A 24,663-nucleotide genomic window follows, 5' to 3' on the forward strand; every position below is an offset into this window, starting at 1 on the left:
GGTGAGGGGTTCGCTTCAACATTTTGTGCATATGAAATATGGAATACGCGATGGACAGACGCTGTTCATGGTAAAGAAGGAGCTGAGCTGAGAGACAAAGCTCAACCACTCAATTTCTACTCTCACCTGTGGTCACAGGCTGTGGGTGATAATGATAATTTACACTACAAATTCTTACCATTAATAATTGTTTATTTTATATTAGATTATGTTTATTATGAATAGAAGTATTTTTTAGATGACTGAGGCCAAAGAAAGTGAAAATAAGGTCCTTTAGACTTAGCTTTGAAACTTAATGTCGCAATTGTTTCCTCATAAAGTCACTACCGACATTGAAGACTTGACGGTTTGTTTGTTTTTCAGGACAGATCAGTTCTAGTGGCCCATCTAACCAGTCAGTAACTGTGTTTACTGTGGAGTGGCCACGCCATTACTACTGTATTATACTCATATCTGCAAAAAAAAAAAAATAATAATAATGGCGTCTCCTTCAAATGCAGAGCATAAACCTCCGTTGAGACTTGGAGCGGCATTTTAACGGAGTTGTGCGTGGAAAAGAGAGCTAGTGGCGAGACAGTGATGCGCAGTAGGCCGGGACAAGGACGAGCAGGCGGCGGCTAACAAGCTAAAGCGGCTCAGCAGCTGTAATCCCCGGATGAAACCATCATGGCTGCCACTCGCTGAGCTGTCAAGCTCTCCACAAAAGAAAAAGGTAAAAACGACACAACCCAGCTAATAACTACGGAATTATCATTGTCTCTCGCCGCCCGTCGGGTTAGTTTGCACCACTCACTCGACGTGGACTTTTAAAACAGATCGATCGTAACTTTGTCGCGCCGCTTTCTACACGTCAAGTTATTTGGTCCTCGTAAGCTCTTCTGTTTAGTGAAATCCCTCGGACGCATTTTGCGGTGAAATGTTTCGGAATGGAAAACCCGTCATGCGGACGAACTTTGTGTCTTGAAAGTGTGGCTTGCAAACGCAGGGTCATCACTTTGTTGTGGTTAAGTTGAACTACACAATGGCCGCCCTGCTCTGTCCTAATCTGTTGCAGAGTATCAGGCCACTGAATTGTCCTTTTGCTCGTGCTACCCTTGTAAAGTCGCGTCGTGCGTGGACGTTTGTCTTTCGAGCAGAAGACAACTTGAGTAGTTGTAATAACAGCGTGGTGCACACCTTGCTCCGTGTTCACCTGAGAGGAATGAGTGGCCGAGCACTCGAAGAGAGATGAAGACAACAGGTGAAGGGAAGGACAGAGTCCATGATAACATCATTCATGCTGTTGCTCACCTCACACACACATTTAAAATGAGGAACACGGATGTTTCCACTCACTGAGCAGGACTGTCCTCAATTCAGTTTAACAAACCACTTGATAATTGATGAACAAAGTTCAGTAATGGGCCAATTCTTATCTTATAGACCCGAATATCTTCAACACCAGAATACGTTTTCTCTACACGTAGCCAAGGTTAGGTCGCGGGGGCAGCAGTCGGGTCAAGAAGAGCCAGACTTTCTGTCTAGCTTCAGCTCTTCTACGGAAATACTGAGGTGCCCCTGGGTTAACTGGGAGACCCAAACTTGTCGGTGTGTTCTAGCGACTCCTCGCAGCTGGACGTGTTCGAAAAACACTTCACGAAGCAAGTGTCCGAGAAGCATCCGACAAGATGCCGTTTTAAGTCATGTGGCTTTACATGAAGAATGTACCTTTTTTTTGGCCGATATTTGGAGGGTTAACATGGTATGTGTTCTAGCGACTCCTTGCAGCTGGACATATTCGAAAAACATCACGAAGCAAGTGTCTGAGAAGCATCCGACAAGATGCCGTTTTAAGTCATGTGACTTTCCGTGAAGAATGTACCCTTTTTTTGGCCGATATTTGGAGGGTTAACATGGTAAAATGTACATTAAACTCAAAAGACACAGAAGATGTAAAATGAAGTGGTATTGACCTCAATCGACTGTTGCTTTTTAATGTTATTTTGGAGTGTAACATTGGTGACACTGTGTTCTTAAATTTGCAGGCAAACTTAGAAAATGATAAGTAAATACTTTAAAGCCACACAGTTCAATGCATTCATTTATTGTTAGTATCTAATGTCAATATTTTTAATTGTGTAAAGCAGTGAACATACAGATTAAAGAAGATGTTGTGTCACATGCGTCTAGTTATTCAATAATATGCACTTTATTATCTTTCTGTTATGTTTGGCTGCTTTACATGATGTCATTTATATCTTTAAGGATTAGTGTTTGTCTTTAATGTCTTTAATGTTGAGTGTTTTGTTGCTATCTCAATAACTAACTGTTGGTACGGCGTTTAAATCATTACCTCCAACACGGCGGCGTGGTGGTTGGTGCCATTTGACTCTCATAGTGAAGTAACTGATAAACAGGACATTGGATTTCTATTACATTTTCAGGAAGTGTTCATAGTTGGGATGCTCTGATACTACATATCACCAATATTCATTAGCTAAAGTTCATATGGATTGCCTGTCAATTCAGTATAATTAAATGTAATATTATTTTAATCGGTAAGTGTTGACTATGCTCTCTGCTGTCTGACTGTTGCTAATGAGTCTTGGTCCCCACCTTTAAATGTCGTATTAAATTTGCTGTCTTGAAATCTTATTGTGCAACCCCAAGGAAGTGTCTTTTTTCCGTTACTTATGTAGCAGCTTACAAACTTCACAGACTGATAGATCGGCTGTGTATCTGGCATAGCTTGCTCAGAGAAGCAGTTGAAATGTGTGAGGGAGTTCTGAATGAAGAAAACCAGATACACATTTTGACAATTTCAGCGCACAGTCTTTGTTCATGGATAGCTGAAATTGAAGTTATTAACAAATGCCTTGTTTTTGTCCTCCTCTCAGAACACAGACTACACATGGATTCTGTGGACGTCTGTGCAGATCCTGCCACCAGAGACGATAAACTGCGAGTCAACACGAAGAATAGAGTTTGGCGCAAACAGCTGCATTGCAGGAAGTCTGCAGTTCAGCCCCCAACTATGCAAAGTAGAGATAAGAATGGACCAAAGAAGATACCAGGGGAGAAGGTACAACGCACAGAGCAGCCTACGTCAAAGAAACCCTTGCAGGTAGCACAATCCAGCCAGCACAGGACAAACAACACCACCAGCAGCACCCTCAGGTTCAAATGCATTAAATGCAAGGACGACGAGGATTATATTCCCAAAGACTTGATGAAACACTTTGAGGAAAAGCACTGCGGGATGCAGCTCGTCTTTCCTTGTCACGTCTGTTCCTTCAACACAGCAGAGCTGTCCTTCCTTCAGGTTCATCTCTTAAGCCACAAAGACACTTTTTCAAGCTGCATCATCTGCAAGGATGATGTCCAACGCACATGGCCGGAATTCAGCGCGCACCTCACCATGTGTCACGGCCAAAACGGCAAATATTTGTGTGAGACGTGTCGAAAGTTCTCCACCGAGGACCCCGGAGTATTTATTGAGCACATGTCCTCATGCCTCTCAGGCCTCGAAGGGTCGCTCTACCCAAACGACAGTGATCTGTTGGGATGTAAAACGAACACTATGTTACGCTGTCAACACTGCAGCTACGAGACGTCTCGGAAATGGATGTTAACCAATCATATTAATACTAACCACGTGAGCCTGAACGGTAGCCAGAAGAGGGACAAGCTCGACCCCAGAGCTAAGAGCACGATCCCCAAACGGAATCACAGATTAACAAGAAGTGCAGTTAAAGAAACCTGCTGGCTGACTCAAGACTGCCTTGATATTGACAAGTATTGCCATTTGCCAGACCCACAAAAAACACTAGAGCAGACGCAGCAGTTTTTGATGAAATCGGTGACGGAAGGAGCCGGCGGGCAGAAGCTAACCAAGGCGCTTCAAAGCGTCCTGTCCAGTGTTCCCCAAGACATTAACCTCCATGCCATGACGGAGAACGGAATTACACTCGACTCGGCCGATCTCACTGTCCTCACCGTTAAGAACAAGATAACTGTGGCTCCCAATGGCGCCACCTACGCCAAGAGAAGGAAAATGATGGCATCGGTGGAAAAGGAAAGCCCGCTCACAGAGAGTGCTATTGATCACCACTGTGTCCCTGCTCAGAATGGATGCCCGGAGAACATTCCCGATCAAACCCATCGTCCTCCGGCGGATGCCAGACTCGGTGACGCGTCGCAGTCCACTCAGGACGTCCTGCTTGAGTGCACTCGTTCTCGAGAAAACGGGGAAAACCAAATATTGAAAACCACTCCTCGTAATCACCAGCGTGCGGCGCCGAAAGATGATGTCATTCCCAGCGAGATGAGTAAAACCCAAGAGCAGACTCCAACCTGTACAGCCTTAATCAAAGCCAAGAGGAAAAAGGGCCGAAGGAAACGCAAGACCAGATGCAAAAAACAAGACCTGTCATCCGATTTAAAGATCGTGTTGAAGAAGAATCCTGTGAAGGAGAAACAGTGGGTGTCGAAAAGCTCACTGTCTCCGCAAGGGGGGCTCTTGAACAGCCACCACGAGCCAGCGGGGGCTCGTGTAACAAAACCGGACTTGACCCCAGATGAGCTGTCGTCGTCAGACCGCCAAAAGACCAAAGCGGAACACCTTGACCCTTCTAAAGCCATATTAGTTCCTCTACAGTCCACTACACAGATTTGTCAGGAAGCTTCCAAGGAGTCACTGGTGACCAAGCGTGCACTCAGAAATGGGCCCGTTGGTCTCAAAACGACAGAGAAGAAACCAGTGCAGGACCACACAGTGCAGCCTGTGGATGCAGTCCAGAACGTCTCGTCTAATCTAGTTCCTTTCCCTGAATGCAGCGAGTCTTCCTACGGCCCGTCTGTTACCCAACCTGCCATTACACCACATGGTAAGACAGCAAATTGCAGGGTCTCCCTTCTCTCGCGCTTTATAGACTCAGGCGATGTTCTCGAATTGGAAGTTATTCTCTCACACAGTATTGTTAAACACAATGGGAAATACATTTCCTAAAGGGCCACATTAGAAACTGTAACTGTTGTGAGGGGCCACCTTCAAAAGAAGGACAACCGTGACGACAAAACATGATAGGAAAATATCCAATATCCATACTTAAGTAACAAGGACGAAATGACCTTAATGAGGTTAAATGTTAGTAAGGATATTAAGAAGTGTAAATATAAACCTATATTTCACTTCATATGCATTAAATTTGAATATAAATGTACACAACTATGGACCAGATGTTTATTTCAAAATGTGTTTTTAATATTCCTTCAATGCATGTTGAGGAACAAGAAAAACGCACAAAAATGGCCGATGAAAAGAAGAACAAGAGAACAAGAACAAAAACATGCTATTTTTTTTAAAATATCTTGTTTAATTAATTGAGAGTTAAAAAAAAAAAAAAAGTTCCAAGTCGTGGAAAGTTACGCTACCATTTGGTCTAGCTAGTAGTTAGTGGTATCACGCTAATAAACGGGCCTTTCTTTCGACCCATTTACAGTTGATGTCATGGAAAAAATACACGCATCTCCATCACCAAAAACGCACATTTGGTAAAAAAAAAAAAAAAAAAAAGTTTTAAATATATATCACCTACTCAGTTTTCAGAACCAATGTTCTAAAGTTCTATTTCTCATTGTCCACTTGCTTATAACCCAAGTTCACCATTGATCCCTCATCCATCAATGTGAATTTTGGTTGATAATATATGCTAAAATTTGTCAGCTCTCACGTAGCTTGACAAACGAACGCACTGCTGTACTTCCATTCCCAAAATGCACCCAAAGACCTGCTTACAAAGTCTGAAGAAGGGTTTGGTTCACCTTAAAGTGGCTTGCATGTACTCACAGAACTAGAGTTACAACAAGGTTACTACAAAGTCATTGTGCACTTGCCCGACGTTGATTCTATTTCACATTAAAGTAAGGACAAGTTCATTGTAGCCATAGTGAGTGAGACAAAATGATTCTAGTTACTCAATAAGTTGCTTCATCCCAAGTGGGATTGTCCTCTGTGTTACTTGAGCTGATTTCTACTTTGTCTCCCCAGTGCCGAGCGACCAGAAGCAGGAAGACGTGCCTGAAGATGGGGAAATACGCAGTAGCTCTGAGGTACGGACCGACCAAGCTGTGGAGCAGCCACCTTTGCCAGGGTTTGAGCGCCGCTGGCAGCCGGCCCAGAAGGACCTGGTACGGACGCTGAGGATAGTCGCCATGAGCCCTTCGCAGCCGGTAAAGCGGCCGTACAGAGATCAGCCCATCGTGGTGCTCAACCATCCTGACGCTGACATCCCAGAGGTAGCAAAGATCATGGACATCATCAACAGATACAGAGGAGATGTGCAGAAGGTGGTCCTGTCACGGAGGACTCTGAGCGCCCTTTCGGCCTCCGGCGGCGACCTGCCCGAGACAGGCGAGGAGACTGACTCGGATGCTCAGCCGACGGTGCAGGAGAGGTTCATTTTGAAAATGAAACTGCGCAGAGTGAACCGAAAAAAGTACGAGGTGGTGGAAGGCGCTTCCCCCGGCTGGAAAGTGGAAAGCAAATTTTGCTGCTGGTTTTGCGGCAGGAGCTTCACATGCCAGCAGACGCTGATGGCTCATCGGCGTCGGCATCTGATGGAGTGGCAAGGTTCTAACTGTGAGAACTTAGGAGCGTCGCTCACACTGGATTAAAAACTGTCTGAAAATGGATACATTTGCAATATGGAAAATTTCTGTTGGAAAAAAAACAAGTCTTAAGATGACTGAAGTTGTCACCAATATGGGGGGGTTCACTTTCTCAGGGTAACTTTTACCTACCGTCTCTCTCCCAGCCCGAGTAGCTTGAACTCTTTAGTTGAGAAGTGATTTGTAAAGCCGCGAAAACGTGGCGCGGATTTAGTTTATTTGTCGTCGATAGCTTTATTTAAGGTGATTTGAGTACACTGTCACACAGTCTTTACTGGAACACTGTATATTTGCCATACCATCATCTAATTGTACGGGTAGGCGTTACAGAGTAGTAGCTGTCATATTTATGTTGGAATGGGATTCGCTCCCACATGGGGCTCAGAGCAACCAAACTTTGCGTTGAAAAGAAAGACTATAAGCTGTTTCATTTTTTATTTATGACTTCAAGAACTTGCCTGCTTTCCTTCCAGCTTCTCTTTTGGCCATTAGAAGTGTCGCTGTATATCTGTTTTGTATCATGTACAAATTGTCTTGAGATGCTATTATTTCCTGTGGGCGGAGTCTCTCAGACTCTATCACCCCCCTCTGCCCCCTTAAACCTGTGTGTGGTCGATGAAGCGAAATCTATTTAGAAATCAGGCCTGGATTGGATGGTGGTGTTTCCTCGCTATAGACTTGAATTGATGATTTTTGTGTCGAATTAAATTGCACTATTAGAGGAGTTTCTATTTCCCGTTACCTCACTGCAGCAGGTCCAAGCCGACGACAATCTCAGTCTCCTCGTGCAGCCATGGTTACTCAGTATTCAGCAAGGGAACTGTGGCTCTGGCTGTGTGCGTGCGTGCGCGCGTCTGTGTGAGTTTGTATGTGTGTGTCTGTCAAGGACCATTGAAGTGCTGACAAAAGTGCTCATCTCTGTGGCTCGCACAAAAATGGAGTGTTTTGTAGATATGCTTTTTTTCAGAAGATTTCTAAGTGTATAAAGTCCTGTTAGAGGTACTGTAGGATGTTTTTCACCAAGTGCCTATTGTGTCCAACTTATGCAACAACACAAGTGGAAGCGTGGCTGAACGAAGAAATGAGGCGACTGAACACGTGAGCAGATTTCAAAAGTTTGTTATAACAAAACGGCGTCGACGGCGAGATGCTTCTTTTTTTTTCCGCTTCATTCCTCGCGTTCATTTCAATCCACTGTTTACTGACTGAACCTGCAGAAGCATTTTAATAAAACAGGAATTCCAATGAGTGGGTGGTCTTGCGTCTGTGTCGAGGAAAACTTTCAGAGAGTGACGGGGTAGCTGAGTAGAGCGGCGTCCTTGCTGTTGTTCTGGCTGTCGATCAGAACCAGGGGGTTCCTCTGGTGGTTCTCGATGATGTGGGCGACGCTGTTGAAGTACTGTCGCGCAAACCACATTTAAAAACATGACGCTTGGTTTCATTTAAAGTAGTTTTCAGACCCACCTCCTCGCCCTTCTTCTCACTCCCCAGGGCGTATTTCTGTGTGGACTCGATGAAGCGGATGGGGATGTTGTAGACGTGGCCGTTGTAGAAGACCACTAACGTATACGGCTGCTGGGCGTCATGACCCGAGCTCTTCCTCACCAGGAACGCCCCGTCCTGCCACCCAAAAAAAGTTTGCTCACTCATAATCTGGATTACACTGAAGACTCACCGGTGATGGGTGATGCTGAGGAGACCTGGAACACCAGCTAATACCCTGCACCAACGGGTGTACAGCAGGGTGGGAGACCTCCCGCCTCCATCCTCATCCATGGTCAGGTGATGAAATGATGAACTCATACGAAGAGCTGAGCATAAACACTGTACTGTACAAGGGGCCAAATATCGAATCACTTTATAGGGCCTGTGAGAGCTTACTGTGTAGATCGGAAAGTGCATACACTTCCTCAAAGGAGTGTCAGTTATAGACTCTTGTATGAACCTGCAGCTTTGACTGGATCAGCAGTAGATGTTCCACCACTTTGTAAGAGCTGGAGGAACTGGTGAAGAAGGCTGGCTCCATCAGTGGGAGTTGACAGAGCGGAGGATCGTGGTGAGCATCATAACAAACCCCACACGTCCTCTCCTTGATGGACAGTGTCCCATGGACCTTCAGCCAGAGACTCATCTCCCCTCAGATCCTCAGACCACTGAGGCCAACACAAGAGAAAGGCCTTCTCCAGGGTTGATGAAACAGTGTCCTAATTGTCAGTGGCCACTAGATGTCGCTCTTAGTTTAGAAATGATGTGAGGTTTCCACATCCAAGTCCAAACATTTTACAGCCGACAGTGCCATCTGGTGGCCTCTGAAAATGAGGACACTGTGTCATGAAACCTCATCAACCCTCCAGTCTTTTGCTGTAATGGACATCTTCTATTTCTGCTGTGTCTTACTTTGTTGGAGTGACTCACGGCGTCGCCCGCAGTCTTTCGGTCACACGTGCTGCTGAACCAGGGCTTCTCACGCACGCCCGCCTCCTGGACACATCAGCGGAGCATCAGCTTTATACCTCCTGCTCCAAGTCTGAACCTCCAGAAAGAAGCCCACCTTGTCCTGGTCTGTCCCACTGTTCCGCTCAGTTCGTCCTGCAACAGCACATCTTACGTTACCAAGCGAGGACATGCGAGGAGTGTTACACAATATTGTGACTCACGAAGGGAGCTGAAGGGAGGAAGCGGGATCCTGTGACAGAACAAGTGATGGTAAACAGACGGTTCAATGCTCGACTGTGGCTTTTCGACTCTTACATGGGTCGTTTGAGGTCCAGTGAAAACAGTGTCGGAGATGGTTTCTGGTCCGTGTGTTGGATGAGTAGTGAGGGGACTGCAGGAAGAGTCCAGATCAGAACCATGACACCATTAGCAGCTCAAATATATGATGGACTTTGAATGTGTACAGAACTGAGTTCCACATGTTGAGGTAATGCTCAAAATGTATTCATTCATTGTTATTTTTGATTTTAGTTTTTCATTTGTCACTGTTTTTGTTTGGCATCCTCATTCTTACTAAATATTATAGTAAGACTTTTTTTATGGGCTGGATTATTTTAGTAATTCATTCAAATTAATAAAATGAAAGCAACAAATCATTGGCATTTTTGTGTACTAGTTGATATATTTCTTGTTTGGTTTATTTTAAGTTTTAAAAACAATATTTGTTTTCTTTCTGTCTTGAGAAAGAACTGAAATATCACGTTAAAGGTTATATTTAAATCGATGAATTACATTTTGGTCGAATGAAGACACACTAGCAGTAAAGAGAAAAAAGCTATTGTATGATTTATTTTTATGTATATTTATTTTTTACAATATTTTCCCATATAATTAAAACTATAAATGAACCAATCCACATGCTGTTTAACTGCAGGTTCAGGAAAGTAAATAAATAATAAATAAAAAATTAAATGAAATATGCAGTGTTTGCATTATGCTTCTTTTACTAGACTTGGAATATCTAAAGTTGATTTAGATATAAATAAAATAAAATGCTTGAAGAGAAAAAGGCAATTTTTGTCTTGGAATAACCAAAAATATTGGAGTTTTTTTTCTTTCTTTGTTACCATCTGCCAAGACATTTTGAAAAACAATTAATTGTGTTTTGAATTTATCTAGAATTAAATAAATTAACAATAGTTTTAAAATGATAACATAAGGAAAGGAAAAACAGAATGTATTTTAGCTTATATTTTGCCTCTCATATACCCAGTAAGTATATTCGTGCATCTAAATTCACACATGACTAACATCACTTACTCTCAGGTTCTCTTCTTGCATCAGCTCGCTGCTGTAACAATTCAAACAAAAAAGAAGTTTGAAAAGTTTGAAAGGTTTTTGCTATCTATAAATAAAACAGGTTACATGGTTGACATACAGGTTTGCAGGGTAGTTTTGGAGACCTCCTGAGGAGAAAACAAAGATCAAAGGTTTTTACGATTGACTGTGCAAAACAGTGCCAGTACTCACTCTGGATGTCGAGGTTTCGGCGGTACATGCTGCCGACGCTCTAAACGATGAGCTGGAGACACGACATATTCCCACTCAGCTTCCCTTCACCAACCCTCCAAACCTCCATGAGGAGTACTCACGTCTGTCCTCGTCGCTGTCATCGAAGGCCCCGTCGCCTGCGTGTCTCTGGCCCTGTGTGACAATCCCTCATCATCCAAATATGAATCACGGAACACAGTCACTTACTCTGGACGGCGAAGTCTTCCTATGCAGCCTGAAAAATTCATCACGTTACCACTCTTGTCTTTGGGTTTCCATAAGAGTCCCATCCTACCTTGGACTGGGTTTGGGAGGAAGAGGGAGGGACATGATGGTGGGATGTAGCCTGTGAATACAGCATCGAATCACAAGTTGCACTTTAAAAGTCTTTTTTTTTTTTTTTGATAGTTGACTTACCTGCTTGTCGATGATGTCATCGAGTTCTCCTGATGAATCAGAAAGGCTAGTTCAAGTTTTCAGCAGCTACTCGATGACTTAGATTGCAACTGAACTTACTTCCATTTCAGGAACCTCATAGCAGTCTGAAAGAGAAACATATTTCCATTATAATTTTGACATCATTGCCAGTCTTTATCCAAGTTTCCTGAGACCCAAAAGCACAAGATTAGGATGGTTTTGTTTCCAAGATTCTACACCAAATACATGAGAGTTTCATTATGAAACAGTGGAAATGGTATGACACAAAAATATTTGTTCCAGAATGAGTATCGTTCACTGTGGTTTGCAAATGAATTTGGATCTAAAATGGTTTTAAGACCCAAAACTAGGGGTGGGCAATTAAAATTTCCTAAGGGGCCTGGAAATATGCTCTGACCATTGAGAGGTGCTGTCAAACCCGAAGAAAGGAGGGCAAGAGAAAATCAAAAATAAATGCATAGAAAATGTTGGTTTGTTGTGTTTTATTTAATTTAAACCACATTCAATTAAAAGATTCTCAATGTGTCTCATACATTTCAAAATCTACTGTCAACTTGATGTATTTTAAGGGACAAGAAATACTCCTAAAATAGTCAACAAACAATTTCAATAAATATATAAATAAAATGAGGAAGTTAAGTTGCATCATAATGAACAAAAAACAATGCACAAGACAAAATGGTCAGAAACATTGGGATGTGATCAGTTTCATAGTGTTTCTATGACTCCAGGAGGGCCACATAAATACAGTCAAAGGGCCGTATTTCGCCCCCAGGCTGCATTTTGCCCAGGTCTACCCAAAACAGTTGGAATCTTAAGACGCAGACGCAAGTTTATCTTAAGTCAGTAGGGGGCGCCTATGCTGCTAAAGTGCAGGGGTGAACTCAGCCAAGGTCTTCTGAGGTCACCAGAGATCGCTCCTGCTTGTCCTGGGGTTGCACCGGGGCCTCCTCCCAGTTGCTTGAGACACCTCATTTTAAGATGCCCACTGACAGGAAACACAAGAATGAACTCCCACCTGCAGCGGGACCCTCTGTAGGTTGAATGTAGTTTTCCTCGTCAGTGCCACCGTCCGGACTGATGTAGTCGCCCTGAGGAGAAGGTGTTTTGACTGAGTGGGATTCAGATGATATAAAGGTCCTGGTATAAAGGTTTAAGTGGCTCTACATCAGTGTCCTCCTCCTCAGCCGGCTGCGAAGGCAGTGGCTTCAGCTCTTTACAGGACCTAAACGCCTTCTTTGGAGGCCGCTCGGGCGGGTCACGGCAGCCGTCTGGAACAAGGAAACGGATCATTTGCGTATAGTTCCCTTCTATTTTTAGCGCGCTTCTGCTTCCTTAAAAACCAAAACAAAACAGTGCCCACCGAGATACTCGCTCTGGTGGAACTGCGTCTGTGGCAAGGAGAAGTCTCGGTGACTGGGGGGCGGCTCGTATTCTCCATTGTGAAAGGGAGGCTCATTCCACGTGTCGTTGTCCTGAGGAGCCATAGTCAGCTGAGCTGCTTCATCACGCATGCTTCTAATGTACTCACGTAATCAGATCCGGAGAGGTCTTCATCGCTTTCTCTGGTGCCCCCTGAGAGGATCATCAGCATCCGCATCAAAACAACACTTACATTATTCAAAACATTGAGTAAAACATGTAGGAATTAAATGGCCCAACCTATTATAACAATTGACACCTATTATCCACATCGATGAGGATTAACCAATAGCGAAGGCCGCACATATTCATAGAACTGCGGTTACATTAGGTAACCAGGATTTTCATGCTGCTCTTCACCAAATGAGCCCCCAAACTAGCTGCGATTTTGGTCAAGTTGCTGTTGAGGTGATGGTTTATACAGGAAATAAGACGAAAAAGTATGAGCTATTCCGGCGAAATGTCAAAATATTGGTCAAAGACACTTAACTTTGAAGCATAAACAATAAAGCTCACTGCAGGTGCTCCAAGTTGGGGGGCCGGATGGCCCCGTGGGAGCATGTTCAGTGACAAGGTGAGTCGCGGTAGTACTCCACGAACAACAAGATTTACATGACTTAGTTCCACGTTTCACTTTGTCATTCCCTAAACTAAAGCTATGGCGTGTGTTTCGCCTGTTATTCATTGTTGATGGTGGTGAAGTCACACACAGACCGGGGCCACGTTATTGGTGGCATGAGCCACGTAAAAAAAATAAATGACGCAGACATTTCTATCTATTTCGAGGAGGATCACGATAAAATGTATGACTTTTAAAAATACGCTGGACACAAACCTTGTGACACACAGGGATGTGCTTTAACCGCTATACTGCCGCTACGTCACGTGACCAGCTGTTCAGGAGAAGCCTCACAGCCTGACATGTTTGTAGCATGTGGCTCAGCAACACAGTGAAACAATGTGGCTCTTAGCCTCTGACTGGTTGGGCACCGCTGCAACAGGTGAATGAGTGAAGACATCCTCTTTAGGAACCTATTTGTGACACCTCCCTATGTCCTTTAAACAAATCAGACATGGATGTGAAAGCAAGAGTAGCCTATACTATTTATTACAATTGATTTACACTTCCCCCTGGTGGGAATTAAATGAAAAAAAACATGAAGTCATTTCTAGAATGCAGCAGGCAGGTGAGGACAAACACCCCAAACGTATAGGAAAAACACACACACAGTATTCAGTGTAGCAGCCTGACAGTCCACAGAAGCTGGACTCTCCTGCAGCAGGCCTGGAAACTGGAATCCCATAAATATAAAGGATTTTCTCACACCTGTGCATTCATTTTACTCTGCACTTTCAGACCACTTCAATGAGTATATAAATAAATAATACTGATGTAATGAATAAATAATAAAATAATGTTTATTTTTAAAATAAATAATGAATAAAAGGGATAAATATTTCCATTTGTGACAGGTAACTGAACAAATAGCCACCTGAGAATCTGAGTTATTGTTAGTCTGAATGAAGCCGTTTGCCCAAGGTGAAAGCAGCTGCGTCTAGTTATGTATCTGGGGATTTCTCTTGAAATGAAACACGGGCAGTGGCCTTAAAAAAGACACGCGAAACCGGATGAAGAACAGATGTAACCAGGCCCTTCAATGAATATTTTGGTGCCAATTCTAATGCCCAGTTCTGCATTAGTTATTGCGATCAGTGTAGTAAGCTCACTTTTGTCTTATACATGCATTGCATTTGCATAGATTACTTGTTCTTTTTGAGAGAAAATATGAGTGTGCTATTAACTGAAACATTGGGAATGACCTAGTGCTGTGTTTATGAGGCTTCATGAAACTGTTTCTTCCTTTTCAGAGGCCACAAGATGGCACTCCGTTAAAAAAATAATTGAATTTGAACAGCCGTTTATATGAGACTTCACATCATTTTCAAAACCGAGAGCGCCACCTACTGAGCTGTGAAAATTAGGATACTGTTTCATGAAGCTTCATAATACCACACACCAAACTGTGTGTTTGTTGACTTCAGTTTAAGAAACACTCCGCTCCCTTTTAAATAAATCCATCTTTTTATCGGAATTTATATTCTATTCCAACTCAAATGTTTGTGACTGATTCACACCGTGGGAAGACAGTTGTTTAGCAACTATGATGACGCATCAACATAAATCGTACTATTGCCAAATGAAAATGAGGGAACTGCTTTTAAATGATTGCTTTTAGCCACATTGTTGATATAAACGACTGAAACTGAAACCTGAACCAAAGCTGGACACTTCTTACCTCTGTAGTCTCGAGCTGGGACCTTGGGAAGAGGTTTGCTTTTCAGTCTGAGGGACCAACAAAGAGTTCAAAATAATGAATCAAGCCTCTTGGGTGTTTGAGCAAATGACACGACTGAGCCATCTGCCCATTGCTACAGTTGTAAAAGAGGAATAAAGATTCTCCGCAGACACACTTTTCAGCTCTGGTCACTCAGGTTCGCATTTCCTCCTTGTAAGCAAGAACTGTAACGGACTCACCGTCGCAGCTTGTCCAGCAAACTGCCGTCGTTTTTCCGGATGTCCTGGACGATCTTCTGTAGCTGCCTGGAACACACACAAGCTGTGTTTGTCATTTGTGAGGCATGACATTCGCCTGCACGTCTGAACTTTATATATATATCCAACTCATGGAAATAAAGTGTTTCAGAGTTACGAAATCGAACCGGAGTCTTTGGAAGCCTACCGCATCTTTGCCGTGGCCGGAGCAGCCAGCTTTCCTATGGCCTCCAGATTCATCTTGTATCCCGTTCGAAAATGTCAGTGACTTTAGAGTGTTTGTCAGTGGTTGTGCCTGAGTGCATCAGACAACTCACTTCTCTTTTCCACTCCTTATGACACATGCGCAAACACACACACACACTCACACAAGCACCCACGTTACAACATTTGTGTTCTTTTCCCACAACTTGTTGCACAGGTGTCGTCAATGCAAAGCTATGCAGAGTTCCCTTTCCGACACACTCCAGTTAAAAATAGAAAAAAAACTTAAGGATTTATTGTGGTTAATATGGAAATATAACACCAAGGCCTTTCAGCTGCAGAGTCAGAATGTGTTTGTGGGTTTTTAAAGTCTGATCTTCTCAGGCAGTCGTGGACACGTCGCATCTTTCTTGAATGAACAGTGTCTGGCGGTAACGATTCAGTGTTTCCCCTTCGGTGTCAGGAGCGATCGGCCGATGTCAGCTAAACATTCAAAACAGTGATGTGAATTTAGCAGTCTGCATAATTCATATTGAGGAATGGAAATGTATCATATGAAATAAAAGCATTTTAAATGTCCAAGAGATGCATAGATTTCTTTAATGTAAGTTTAACTAGTAGATTATATTCAAAATCTTGATATTGAAGTCAAAGTTGAAGACGCTAGACATTAAAAAACATTTTCTCTCTCAAAATGATGAATCCGTCTATTGTGAGACTTACATTTTGTCCACTTGAGGCCACCGTAGCGCTACCTGCCTTAGTTGTTGAGGTTAAAGTGAACTACAAATACGTTTCTTTCACAGACTACACAGTCAATTCCCTCTCAATTTCTTCACTTGACCATCTTGTAGTCCCTGAACCAGGTACCGCCAGGGTGCGTCTCTCTCTCTCTCTCCGTCTCTAGTACCTGCGCATCGCCACCGCGTACACGTGTCGTGCCTCCATCCCTTATTTGCTCAATGTATACGCACATTTAAACCAATCACGATCGACTTTTACAGGAAACGGTGTGTCACATGCGAAAGACTTGAGAGCGCCGCTCATTGATCCGAGACCGGAGAGCGACGCAAACAGAGATCAGCGCCCCCTCCGGAGCATTGTGGGGGAAACATTACAATTTATGTGTAGTTTATTATTGGTGTTTTTTTGTCATTTCTTCTGTTCTACATAGAACTCAATACATTTTGCCCCGCGTTCGCGCCATACAGCCTAGCATCCGACTGCTAACAATTATTAGCATTACTTGACACTATCCTTTATAAATACTTATACTTTGGAGTTTTACGAAGCTCAGCTGGTCCTCACTCATCAAAATGAAAACGCCAGCGTGAAGTCCAAGTCTCCCTCCATTTCGTTTGAAATGTGCTAATAATACGGCGGTCAGGATGTTGAAGGGCCCATCTGGGTGATTCACGCTCCAGAGAACCGGAGAGCAACTTCCTTCCTGTTTAGTCGATTTGTCATTCAACAGCAGGATGCAGTGATGTGAGAGCGCTTTACTCACGGTTGCTGAAGCGGACTGAACTTGCTCACGTCGACGTCAGACATGTTCTGAGGAAGGGAGACAAGTGTTGACATGTTGAGTGGCAGGTTGAGAAACAACAAGTTGGAAAGAGCTGAGGGATGAGGGCCTTGTTGCCACAGACCCAGAAGATGGCAGCAATAATGGTAAATGGCTGTTACGTATATAACATTTTTCATGCTCATCCAGCAGCCAAAGCGCTTTACACTAAGTCACCCATTCACGGCAGTAGGCCGCGACGCAGCGCGCCATCTGAACCTCAGGGACACAGCGGCACAAACGCATCAGGAGCAGGGATTGAACCGCCCGCCTCTCAGTCACAGGCGGAAGAATAACATGTCTGGAAACACTGAAGTGTATTTTTAATTGAACACAACAATGGGTCAGGTGTTAAGGAGCGTGTGCACATTGTGAACCTGAGTTTGAGGAAGAATATATGCAGTCATTCAGGCGTCCACTAGAGTGGGCTCTGGTGCAGAGAATGGATTGGCATGGACGCTCAGATGACACCCAGTTTGCTTCATTCTTTCTGATAAACTAAGTGAATATTTGATTTTGCAGATGTAAAAATAGATGTGGTCACAGATTGATGACAATGCCATGAATAAAACACACCAACAGAGAGTATAACACTATAACTACATAGTAATTCAGAGGCCTGACCTTTGTCAAGCCGCTCAGTTCCATTTGAAACGTCAGCCATGGCATTAAGCAATTGCAAATGAGCTGCTTTGAACACTAGCATTGCAGAAAGATAACCGTTGCAGTGCGACGAATCGGTTAAAAATAATCGTACAGATTTAATGAAATGATCGGTTTCTTTGCAGGAAATGCCTGAACTCTGCTCATTTGTTTTCTCAGTGAGCTTATTCAGATTGATAAACATAACAAATTTAAACAAAATAACGTGAAGAAAACACAAACAGGTGTGTCTTAAAACATATCTACCTGCCTTCAGTTTGATCCGTTCAATCTGCAAAATTCAGTCTTTTCTCATTCGTTTTCTCAAACATTATTTTTTTCACCAATATAATGATTACAGAAACTTGTTTTGGGGGTCATCAAGAAGACTATTAAAAATGAGAAAATCACTTTAAACACACAACGTCATTGTCCCGCTGCTTGTTTTGCATCTCCCCACTCTTCAGGCAACAAGCCATCAAAACACGACACATGAATTAAAAGCAGCGCAGAAGAAAACATTTTTAAAAAGTTGATCTTACTGATTTGTGTATGTTGTTTTTTTTGTGGGGTATTTTCATGTGTTTTGCAGAGCGGCAATTCTAATTCATAATAAATTAGACATGATTACCATAAAATATGCAACAAATCTAGCTAAATTATGCATTCAGCCCTCCTCATTCATAATTCATCACTCCAGGTCGTCCCTCGCCCGTCTCGCTGTTGTTTCAGTTTCGGGGTAACGTTCCGACAACTGGAATACTGCGAGATGTCAGGCGAAGGCGGGATGAAGTGGAGGCTCTGTCTTCAATAGAGGCGGATACAAGACTGAATCAAAGCCTCAACCAAAGGAATTTAGTGGAAGGAGCCCAAGACAAGAGGCGGCCATTCAGTCTCCGGTAACATGAGCGGATGAACCTGCCTCCTATACACATGCTTGATCATCCCACCTGCTTCCAAAATAAATCTGTTTCCCCTTTTAAAAAATCTGGTTTAGCCTTTTGACACCGAGTAAAATATCAAATGGTGCGCCCCAGCAGGATACTCCACTCTGCTCCTGCGCTGAATTATTCATGGGACTGTGCTTCTTCTGCTCACACACAACTGTACAAGCCCTTAGATCATAGAACAGAAACACTGGAGCTGTAAAACCACCAGCTCGTCCTGGAGTAGTGTTACACCAGGGGTGGGAAATTACGTTTTGTAGGTGGCCACGTCATATACTGGTGCCGAGGGGCTGGCGTGCCAAAAAGGGTTTTAAGTTCAAGTTACGTTTTGTAACTAAAATATAATAAAGGATAAAAAAAACAAAACCAAACAGTTCATTCATATTTTATTCTCAGTACGGATCATAAATATTGGAAGATTTTTTTGAGGTGTGAATATCTTGGAAACAGAAGTGCGGGAAAAACAATGATATGCAGCGATAACAAATACTTTATTTTAAGGGACATGAAATACTGCTCAATGAGCATTGTTCATTAAGATCATCTTTAATAGAACTATCAATAATGTTGGTGAAGAAAAAAAAACTGAAATAAGCGGGGAAATACACTCATGTTGGAAACCTGAAAATAATAACTTGCATTGAGAAGTGATTTAGTGAAAAAAAGTAACTTTTTTTGTTCCAATTTTGCTATCGAATATTCAGACGAATAATCCTTTATTCGTTTTAAGCAGCACAGATACGGAGGAGCCGAGGTTTTGCTTTGAGTCTCTCCTGGATGAGTGAGCTTTTCATCTTGTCTCATAACACCGCTGACTACAAAGATTTTTCCATTACTGTGCTCAAATTGAACACAATTTGGCGACACCTGTTGTGCTACTCACAGCAGAGGAGTCGCGGGTTTACAGCCACCAAACCGACTTCTCCACACTGTCAACATGGTGGATCCGAGAGGCAAAATTGCAGCCCTCTATCTACTGTGGACGTCATGAATTCCTGCAACTGCTCTTTCCATTTACTTGTTCATTTTCCCTTATTCAAGTTCCTGCAAACCTCAAAAAAAAATCTGGCTTCTAACTGCCGTGATTTTCTACTTCAGTATTTGCTGAGACAGATGTCGTCTCAAATGTGCCGCTTCGCGTCGCGACCCTGCCGCCATGTGTCTGGACGGCTGTTTGTTGCATGTACATTAATGCCTCCTAAATGTGGATCAGAATTTATCAAAGTAAAGAAAGTTGATATTTTCTGAAATGTAATAAATAAAATAAAATACAATTATATATATATATATATATATATATATATATATATATATATATATATATAAATATATATATATATATATTATGGGAAATGTATTAGAATTTATAAAAAATATGTATAAAAGATATTTTGAGTTATTTTCAATTATTGTAGTCATGATGAAACTTATTTTCCCCTTGTAACATAACAGGGGTTGGACAAAATAATGGAAACACCTTAAAGTTAATAAAGCTTTCAGGTGTTTCCATTATTTGTTTGGTTTTAATTGAAGCCAAGCATTTTTCTGGACGAGGCCATTTGGCTGTTAAATTATGACCGCTTATATTGCGTGGTGTTTACGAGCCAATTCTCTCAAGTGAGGGTGTGAAATTAATGATACAGGACCTGCATGGAACAATGCCCCCGAGGCACGCCCAAGTTATTATCGTTTATTACACATGCATCGTGACCCACTGTTCCTGAAGTGCGGAGGTTATTTCTCAATGATATTAGCAGAGAAGTGGAGTGGCGGTGACTCAACCAGAACTCATTGATGTGTCTCGAGCCTGAACTGGAGGAAGCCTTCGAGTCATGAGAGCAAAGGTCAGGAGATGAGTTAGCAGTGGGTGAAGTGACTGGGCTCATGTCTCTCCTCAGGAGAAAGAGAAACTCGAGATGAAGGTGCGGCGCGATATCTTGACGTCCGCTCACACAGAGATATGTTCGCGATCAAAACAGCTGTCAGACGCTGTGATGTCACGGCGGCACTTTCAACTGCCGTTCACGGCATCGACACTCCAAACAAACGCCACTCACCAGGATGACAGCCGATGCACATCCATGTCACATGAGCACTTTGTAGCTGAAATTGCATCAGCGCTTGTCTGTCAGGATGGCAGCAGTCGGTGCCATCATGGACTTGAAAGGGATTTATCTGACATGTTTATTCATCATTTAAATATGGACAACACATCAAACCTCCGGCGCAGATTTTTCTCCTTCTATTGAATTAGTCTATACAACATCACTTTTCTGATGCCCTCATTCACGACACCACCAAGCTCCACAAGGAATAATGCCATTATTAAGGCTGAATTCCTAAGTCATGTTGCAGGTGGAAACTAGAAAAGGACCCAGACATTTTGCTATTTTGTCAGACAAACATGTCCAGATGACATAACTGTGCTAGTGACTCGGGCCATTGAGGCCTGAGTCACGAGCACGAGACAATAGCACGATAAATCACCATGGAGGCTATATTCAAGTTTTTATATCACCTGATTTAAACTACAGCTCTTTTAATGTCTTGAAAATATTTGTATCAGAATTTCAAGTCCATTCAGAGTAGTGGAAACCCTGGACATTGTGTAGTGAAAAACCTCCCTGAACAAAAGCAAACAGATGCTTTTATTTGCTTTTGTTCAGGGATTCCTCCATGTTTGTTGTTGTTGTTCTCATCCTAGCTGCCACGTGTCTTGTGCATCAGTGGGATCAGTGGACCAGGAACTCCTGCACTTAAGCCACAGGCCACAACATTGGATGAAGAAGCGACATAGCTGACATTATGTCGAAGGTATGGAGTCATGTCGACATGACTGTTGAATACGCCGGTTTCCAGCTGTGAACCAGAAGTTCCTGATCAATTTTTTTCCCCGTCTGAACACCTCGAAACTATGTTTCGGGAACTGGAACCAAAGCCATGCCACTGTGTGAAGGGCCTTCCAGTTGCCACAAACCTAGCTGATGATAGTGAGAAATCGTTGTAACACTGTCAACACTGGACGGTCCTCGGCTATGTTTTTAGCAGCTGGGAGACCAGCAGAAGCTCAGGACCACCTCCACCTGCCTGATGCTGCAATGGTTCAAGTTGCCCGTTTGAGTCCGGGAGGTGAATTTGTCTACTGAACACAAGGGGCAGGGAGCAAGGAAACCTCAGAGACAGTCCATAACACAGCCCAAAAACTGAAAAAACAAAAACTAAAAATATACAATTTTATTTGCTTTTACAGTGAAATATTCAATTTCGACATCACTGTTGCAAAATGTGTATTTGATGACATCACCACTCACTGGCTGTGGCCAGTTACGTAACTTTTGTAGTGTAATTCAGCAGAAGTTTATCTGATTCACATCATCTCTCATGCAACGATGGTGATGAAAACTAAGCATGTTGTTTACAGTGGGACCGTGAACACTACTGTTGTATACACCACTACCGTGCTGCAATTTCTCCAGCAGTTTCCACAATGTATTTCTGCATTTTTTTCTACATTCAGGCTGCCTCTATTACAGTGTTATGATCATGAATCGGCTCCAGAATGAGCTTCTTGTGGAGCTGCCACATTGAACAGATGCTAGACGCCGAAGCACTGCTGCTGACCGCTGCCGTCTCTTTCTGTCACACCATATGATCAACAAAAACCTGAACCTAAAACTTTTCTACTATAAAAACTTTCATAGAAACACACCCTCAAGTGCTCAGATTGAAGTTACAAGTGTCTGATATCCTCTTGTGTAAAGTAGTAACTACATCAGGTACCATATTTACGGGTGACACAACGTTTCCAGTCATGATTTTACAACTTTGGAGCACAAAGGGTTAAATGAATTAAAAAAAAAAACGGTTCAAACTCACCAAAAAAAAAACAAAAACATGCTACTTCCTGGACTCAGTGGTGCAACATTTGGGCCCCAGGGACTCTGCTGTAAGCACTACGCTGACCTTTTTCTGCGCCCTCTGTAGCGCTGCAGTGTTTATATCGCTAACTGTTGAATGCACATGTCGCCTCCATTGTCACATGAAAGTTTATTTATTACAGTGATAATGAGTGGATTTCTTCCTGCATATTGAACATGGGTCTTCACAGCATCCTTAAATTCTAACAAACCGACAGACTCAAACTAGAATCAAATGAGTTGTAAGTTTCCAACCAGCACTGAAAGTATCCGTTTACAAACATGACACACACAGAGAGCGTCAATGCAAAAGCATTCATTGGCTGGTTGGTGGTCATAACCAGTGTGGCCAGCATCGATAACAGTTTGTTATCAGACATTACGATGACGTTTCACCGACTCACTGAAATGTGGTTTATGATCTGGCCATTTCAACACTAGTGCCATTCTCTTTTGTGGTTTCAAAAAGGACCCAAAAACAAAAACCATGATCAAAATTCTAACCGTGAAAATAGTCAATGACAGGCACCTGCTCTTTTGAAAGACATGCTTGTCAGAGAAAGCTGAAAAATGATGCTGAAGTTTCAAACGTCGTCTCAAACAGAACAAAGTACGTCCGCGTCGCCAATGTGTGTGTGTGCGCAGTTACACAAGCGTGAGTTATGAAAACGCTTTTCTCTTGCAGAGGTTATGTGGCAAGAGCACAGGACGTTTCTCCGCCACTCGCCAATGTTCCTTGTTGAATTAGAGGAAGCCGATAGCAGTGAGCAGAAGTGAGCTTTTACCTTTTAGTCTGTCAAAGTTGGAACACCAAACTCACTCTACTGTTTTCTATTTCCACAGTCCACCTTCATTTACACAGCCATGATGAAACTAACTTTTGGTTCCACAACCTTGACTTTGTGAGAACATACAATTCGATTCTGCTTCACTCCAGCTAAAGGACCTTTACTGTGCTCATCTTCACAACACTTGTGTCAGTAGACTACACAATCCTCCACACAAAATACACACTTGCTTATCCCCCAGTAGGGTCTGCTATTTCAGAATGTTCCAGCTGAAGAGAAACACTCTTCCCAAAACTATCTCTGCTCCTGAGAGCCCTGCACCTTGTTATGAGGTTATATATATGCAGGGAACTTTGTGACCACCAGAGGGCTGACTATTGCTGAGGAGAGCCAAGCAAAGTCCTTTCCTAAAAAACAAAATACTGCAACAGTGCTATGTCAGTGTTATTCACATAAATGAGCAACAGGAAGTGAGGTGGACTGTGGACGTTCACACACTGAGTCAGCCATGGAGACCAGAGCTGGAAACTAAACCTCATTTAAATGAGAGCATCTGATGAAGATATCTAATGTCATTTGTTAAAAGACACAGTGGCATCCTCAGTATTCTGGGGTGTAAAAGTCATGTGCTGCATGAGATCACTTTGTGAATAAAAATCTTAAAATATGAAAATACATTGTTGACCAGAGACCAACTCTCGAATTTAAACTCTCCACAAAACCACATGGGTGAATGCTAGAGTTCTGGAGTCCAATATGGATGGTTGAGTCAGCGGGAGTAATCACAAAACTGCTGTTCAACCGAAAGTCAGAACTCACAGTTCTTGTTTATGAAGAAAAAACAAAGTAAAAGTCAAAGTTTATTTAAACAAATGTCTACGAAAGATGGAAAAAACAAACAAAAATATGAAGTCACTAAAAAACTAGCAAGCAAATGATGAAGAAAAGCAAATGAAAAATGCTGTTCAGAAGGGACATATGACTGTAACAAATAATAATAATAATAATAATAACTTTCAACTGCCACAATACAGAGCGAAAGTGACCAAACGTACCAGAAATCGGTGTCCATTGATCCTCAGTCTTATCACGGTGCCGGCGCATTCCTCCATCTGGTTCTGAAGGACATGAAATTCATATTCTCCTTCACACATGAATTCCTGTGTTCGTCAACAACCTCAGATTAAGAAGAAGGAACGAAGGGCGTTCAAGTTGACGGCTCACCTTGTTCAGGAAGAAGGCCACCTGCGTGGTCTCCCAGCTCTCACACTCCTCCCTGGACGGCAGGTTCATTTCTCTAACAACAGAGCGAGCTTGTGTTTCGAGCGGTCCACATGGAGAAGTGCGCTGAGGGAGGTTCCTTCATTAAAAAAAAAAAAAGAAAAAGAAGACATCATTGATCTGTCGCAACTGATTTTCAAAACTCCTTCAATGAAAATGGGAAGTGAGAAGGGTTTCATAATGTAGTCGGACCTTTGACTTGAGGTTAAACAAAGTCCAATGATTTTGGGTCTAAGAGAGAGGAGATCCACGTCTTGTCACCTTCCATCGC

The 24,663-nt window shown here is 42.8% G+C and overlaps 2 protein-coding genes across 5 annotated transcripts; one reads left to right on the forward strand and one right to left on the reverse strand.

Annotated features, from left to right (window-relative positions):
* Nucleotides 1–378: 378 nt before the first annotated feature.
* On the forward strand, nucleotides 379–7,912 carry LOC128765235 (zinc finger protein 518A). 2 transcript variants are annotated; one of them, XM_053875764.1, is made up of 3 exons: nucleotides 379–712; nucleotides 2,877–4,865; nucleotides 6,029–7,912. In XM_053875764.1, the coding sequence occupies exons 2-3, from the start codon at nucleotides 2,891–2,893 to the stop codon at nucleotides 6,652–6,654; spliced, it is 2,601 nt and encodes an 866-aa protein (XP_053731739.1). In that variant the 5' UTR covers nucleotides 379–712; nucleotides 2,877–2,890; the 3' UTR covers nucleotides 6,655–7,912. The 2 variants fall into 2 exon arrangements, with proteins under 2 accessions (XP_053731739.1, XP_053731740.1); XM_053875765.1 differs by lacking the exon at nucleotides 379–712 and adding an exon at nucleotides 2,184–2,537.
* blnk (B cell linker) lies at nucleotides 7,075–24,438 on the reverse strand. Of its 3 annotated transcripts, none has more exons than XM_053875767.1 (23): nucleotides 24,336–24,438; nucleotides 24,167–24,229; nucleotides 16,761–16,807; nucleotides 15,032–15,097; nucleotides 14,793–14,839; nucleotides 12,605–12,648; nucleotides 12,437–12,548; nucleotides 12,241–12,344; nucleotides 12,092–12,164; nucleotides 11,152–11,177; nucleotides 11,053–11,081; nucleotides 10,931–10,981; nucleotides 10,843–10,870; nucleotides 10,737–10,788; nucleotides 10,615–10,666; nucleotides 10,523–10,550; nucleotides 10,405–10,432; nucleotides 9,400–9,475; nucleotides 9,306–9,334; nucleotides 9,200–9,237; nucleotides 9,046–9,129; nucleotides 8,113–8,268; nucleotides 7,075–8,047 (listed from the first exon to the last, which is right to left on the reverse strand). In XM_053875767.1, exons 1-23 carry the CDS (start codon nucleotides 24,402–24,404, stop codon nucleotides 7,931–7,933), a joined length of 1,419 nt encoding a protein of 472 aa, XP_053731742.1. In that variant the 5' UTR covers nucleotides 24,405–24,438; the 3' UTR covers nucleotides 7,075–7,930. The 3 variants fall into 3 exon arrangements, with proteins under 3 accessions (XP_053731742.1, XP_053731741.1, XP_053731743.1); XM_053875766.1 differs by having other exon boundaries at nucleotides 10,405–10,435; XM_053875768.1 differs by lacking the exons at nucleotides 16,761–16,807; nucleotides 24,167–24,229; nucleotides 24,336–24,438 and adding an exon at nucleotides 15,237–15,362 and having other exon boundaries at nucleotides 10,405–10,435.
* Between the last annotated feature and the right edge of the window lie 225 nt (nucleotides 24,439–24,663).

This window comes from Synchiropus splendidus, chromosome 9, assembly GCF_027744825.2.
Source record: "Synchiropus splendidus isolate RoL2022-P1 chromosome 9, RoL_Sspl_1.0, whole genome shotgun sequence".
Classification (NCBI taxonomy): domain Eukaryota; kingdom Metazoa; phylum Chordata; class Actinopteri; order Syngnathiformes; family Callionymidae; genus Synchiropus; species Synchiropus splendidus.

Coding starts and splice junctions, on each gene's coding strand:
- LOC128765235 (XM_053875764.1), top strand. CDS start 2,891: ATGGATTCTGTGGACGTCTGTGCAGATCCTGCCACCAGAGACGATAAA. Junction 4,866..6,028: donor ACCTGCCATTACACCACATG/GTAAGACAGCAA, acceptor TTGTCTCCCCAG/TGCCGAGCGACCAGAAGCAG.
- blnk (XM_053875766.1), bottom strand. CDS start 24,404: ATGAACCTGCCGTCCAGGGAGGAGTGTGAGAGCTGGGAGACCACGCAG. Junction 24,230..24,335: donor TGGCCTTCTTCCTGAACAAG/GTGAGCCGTCAA, acceptor CATGTCCTTCAG/AACCAGATGGAGGAATGCGC. Junction 10,667..10,736: donor TGACAGCGACGAGGACAGAC/GTGAGTACTCCT, acceptor TCGTGTCTCCAG/CTCATCGTTTAGAGCGTCGG.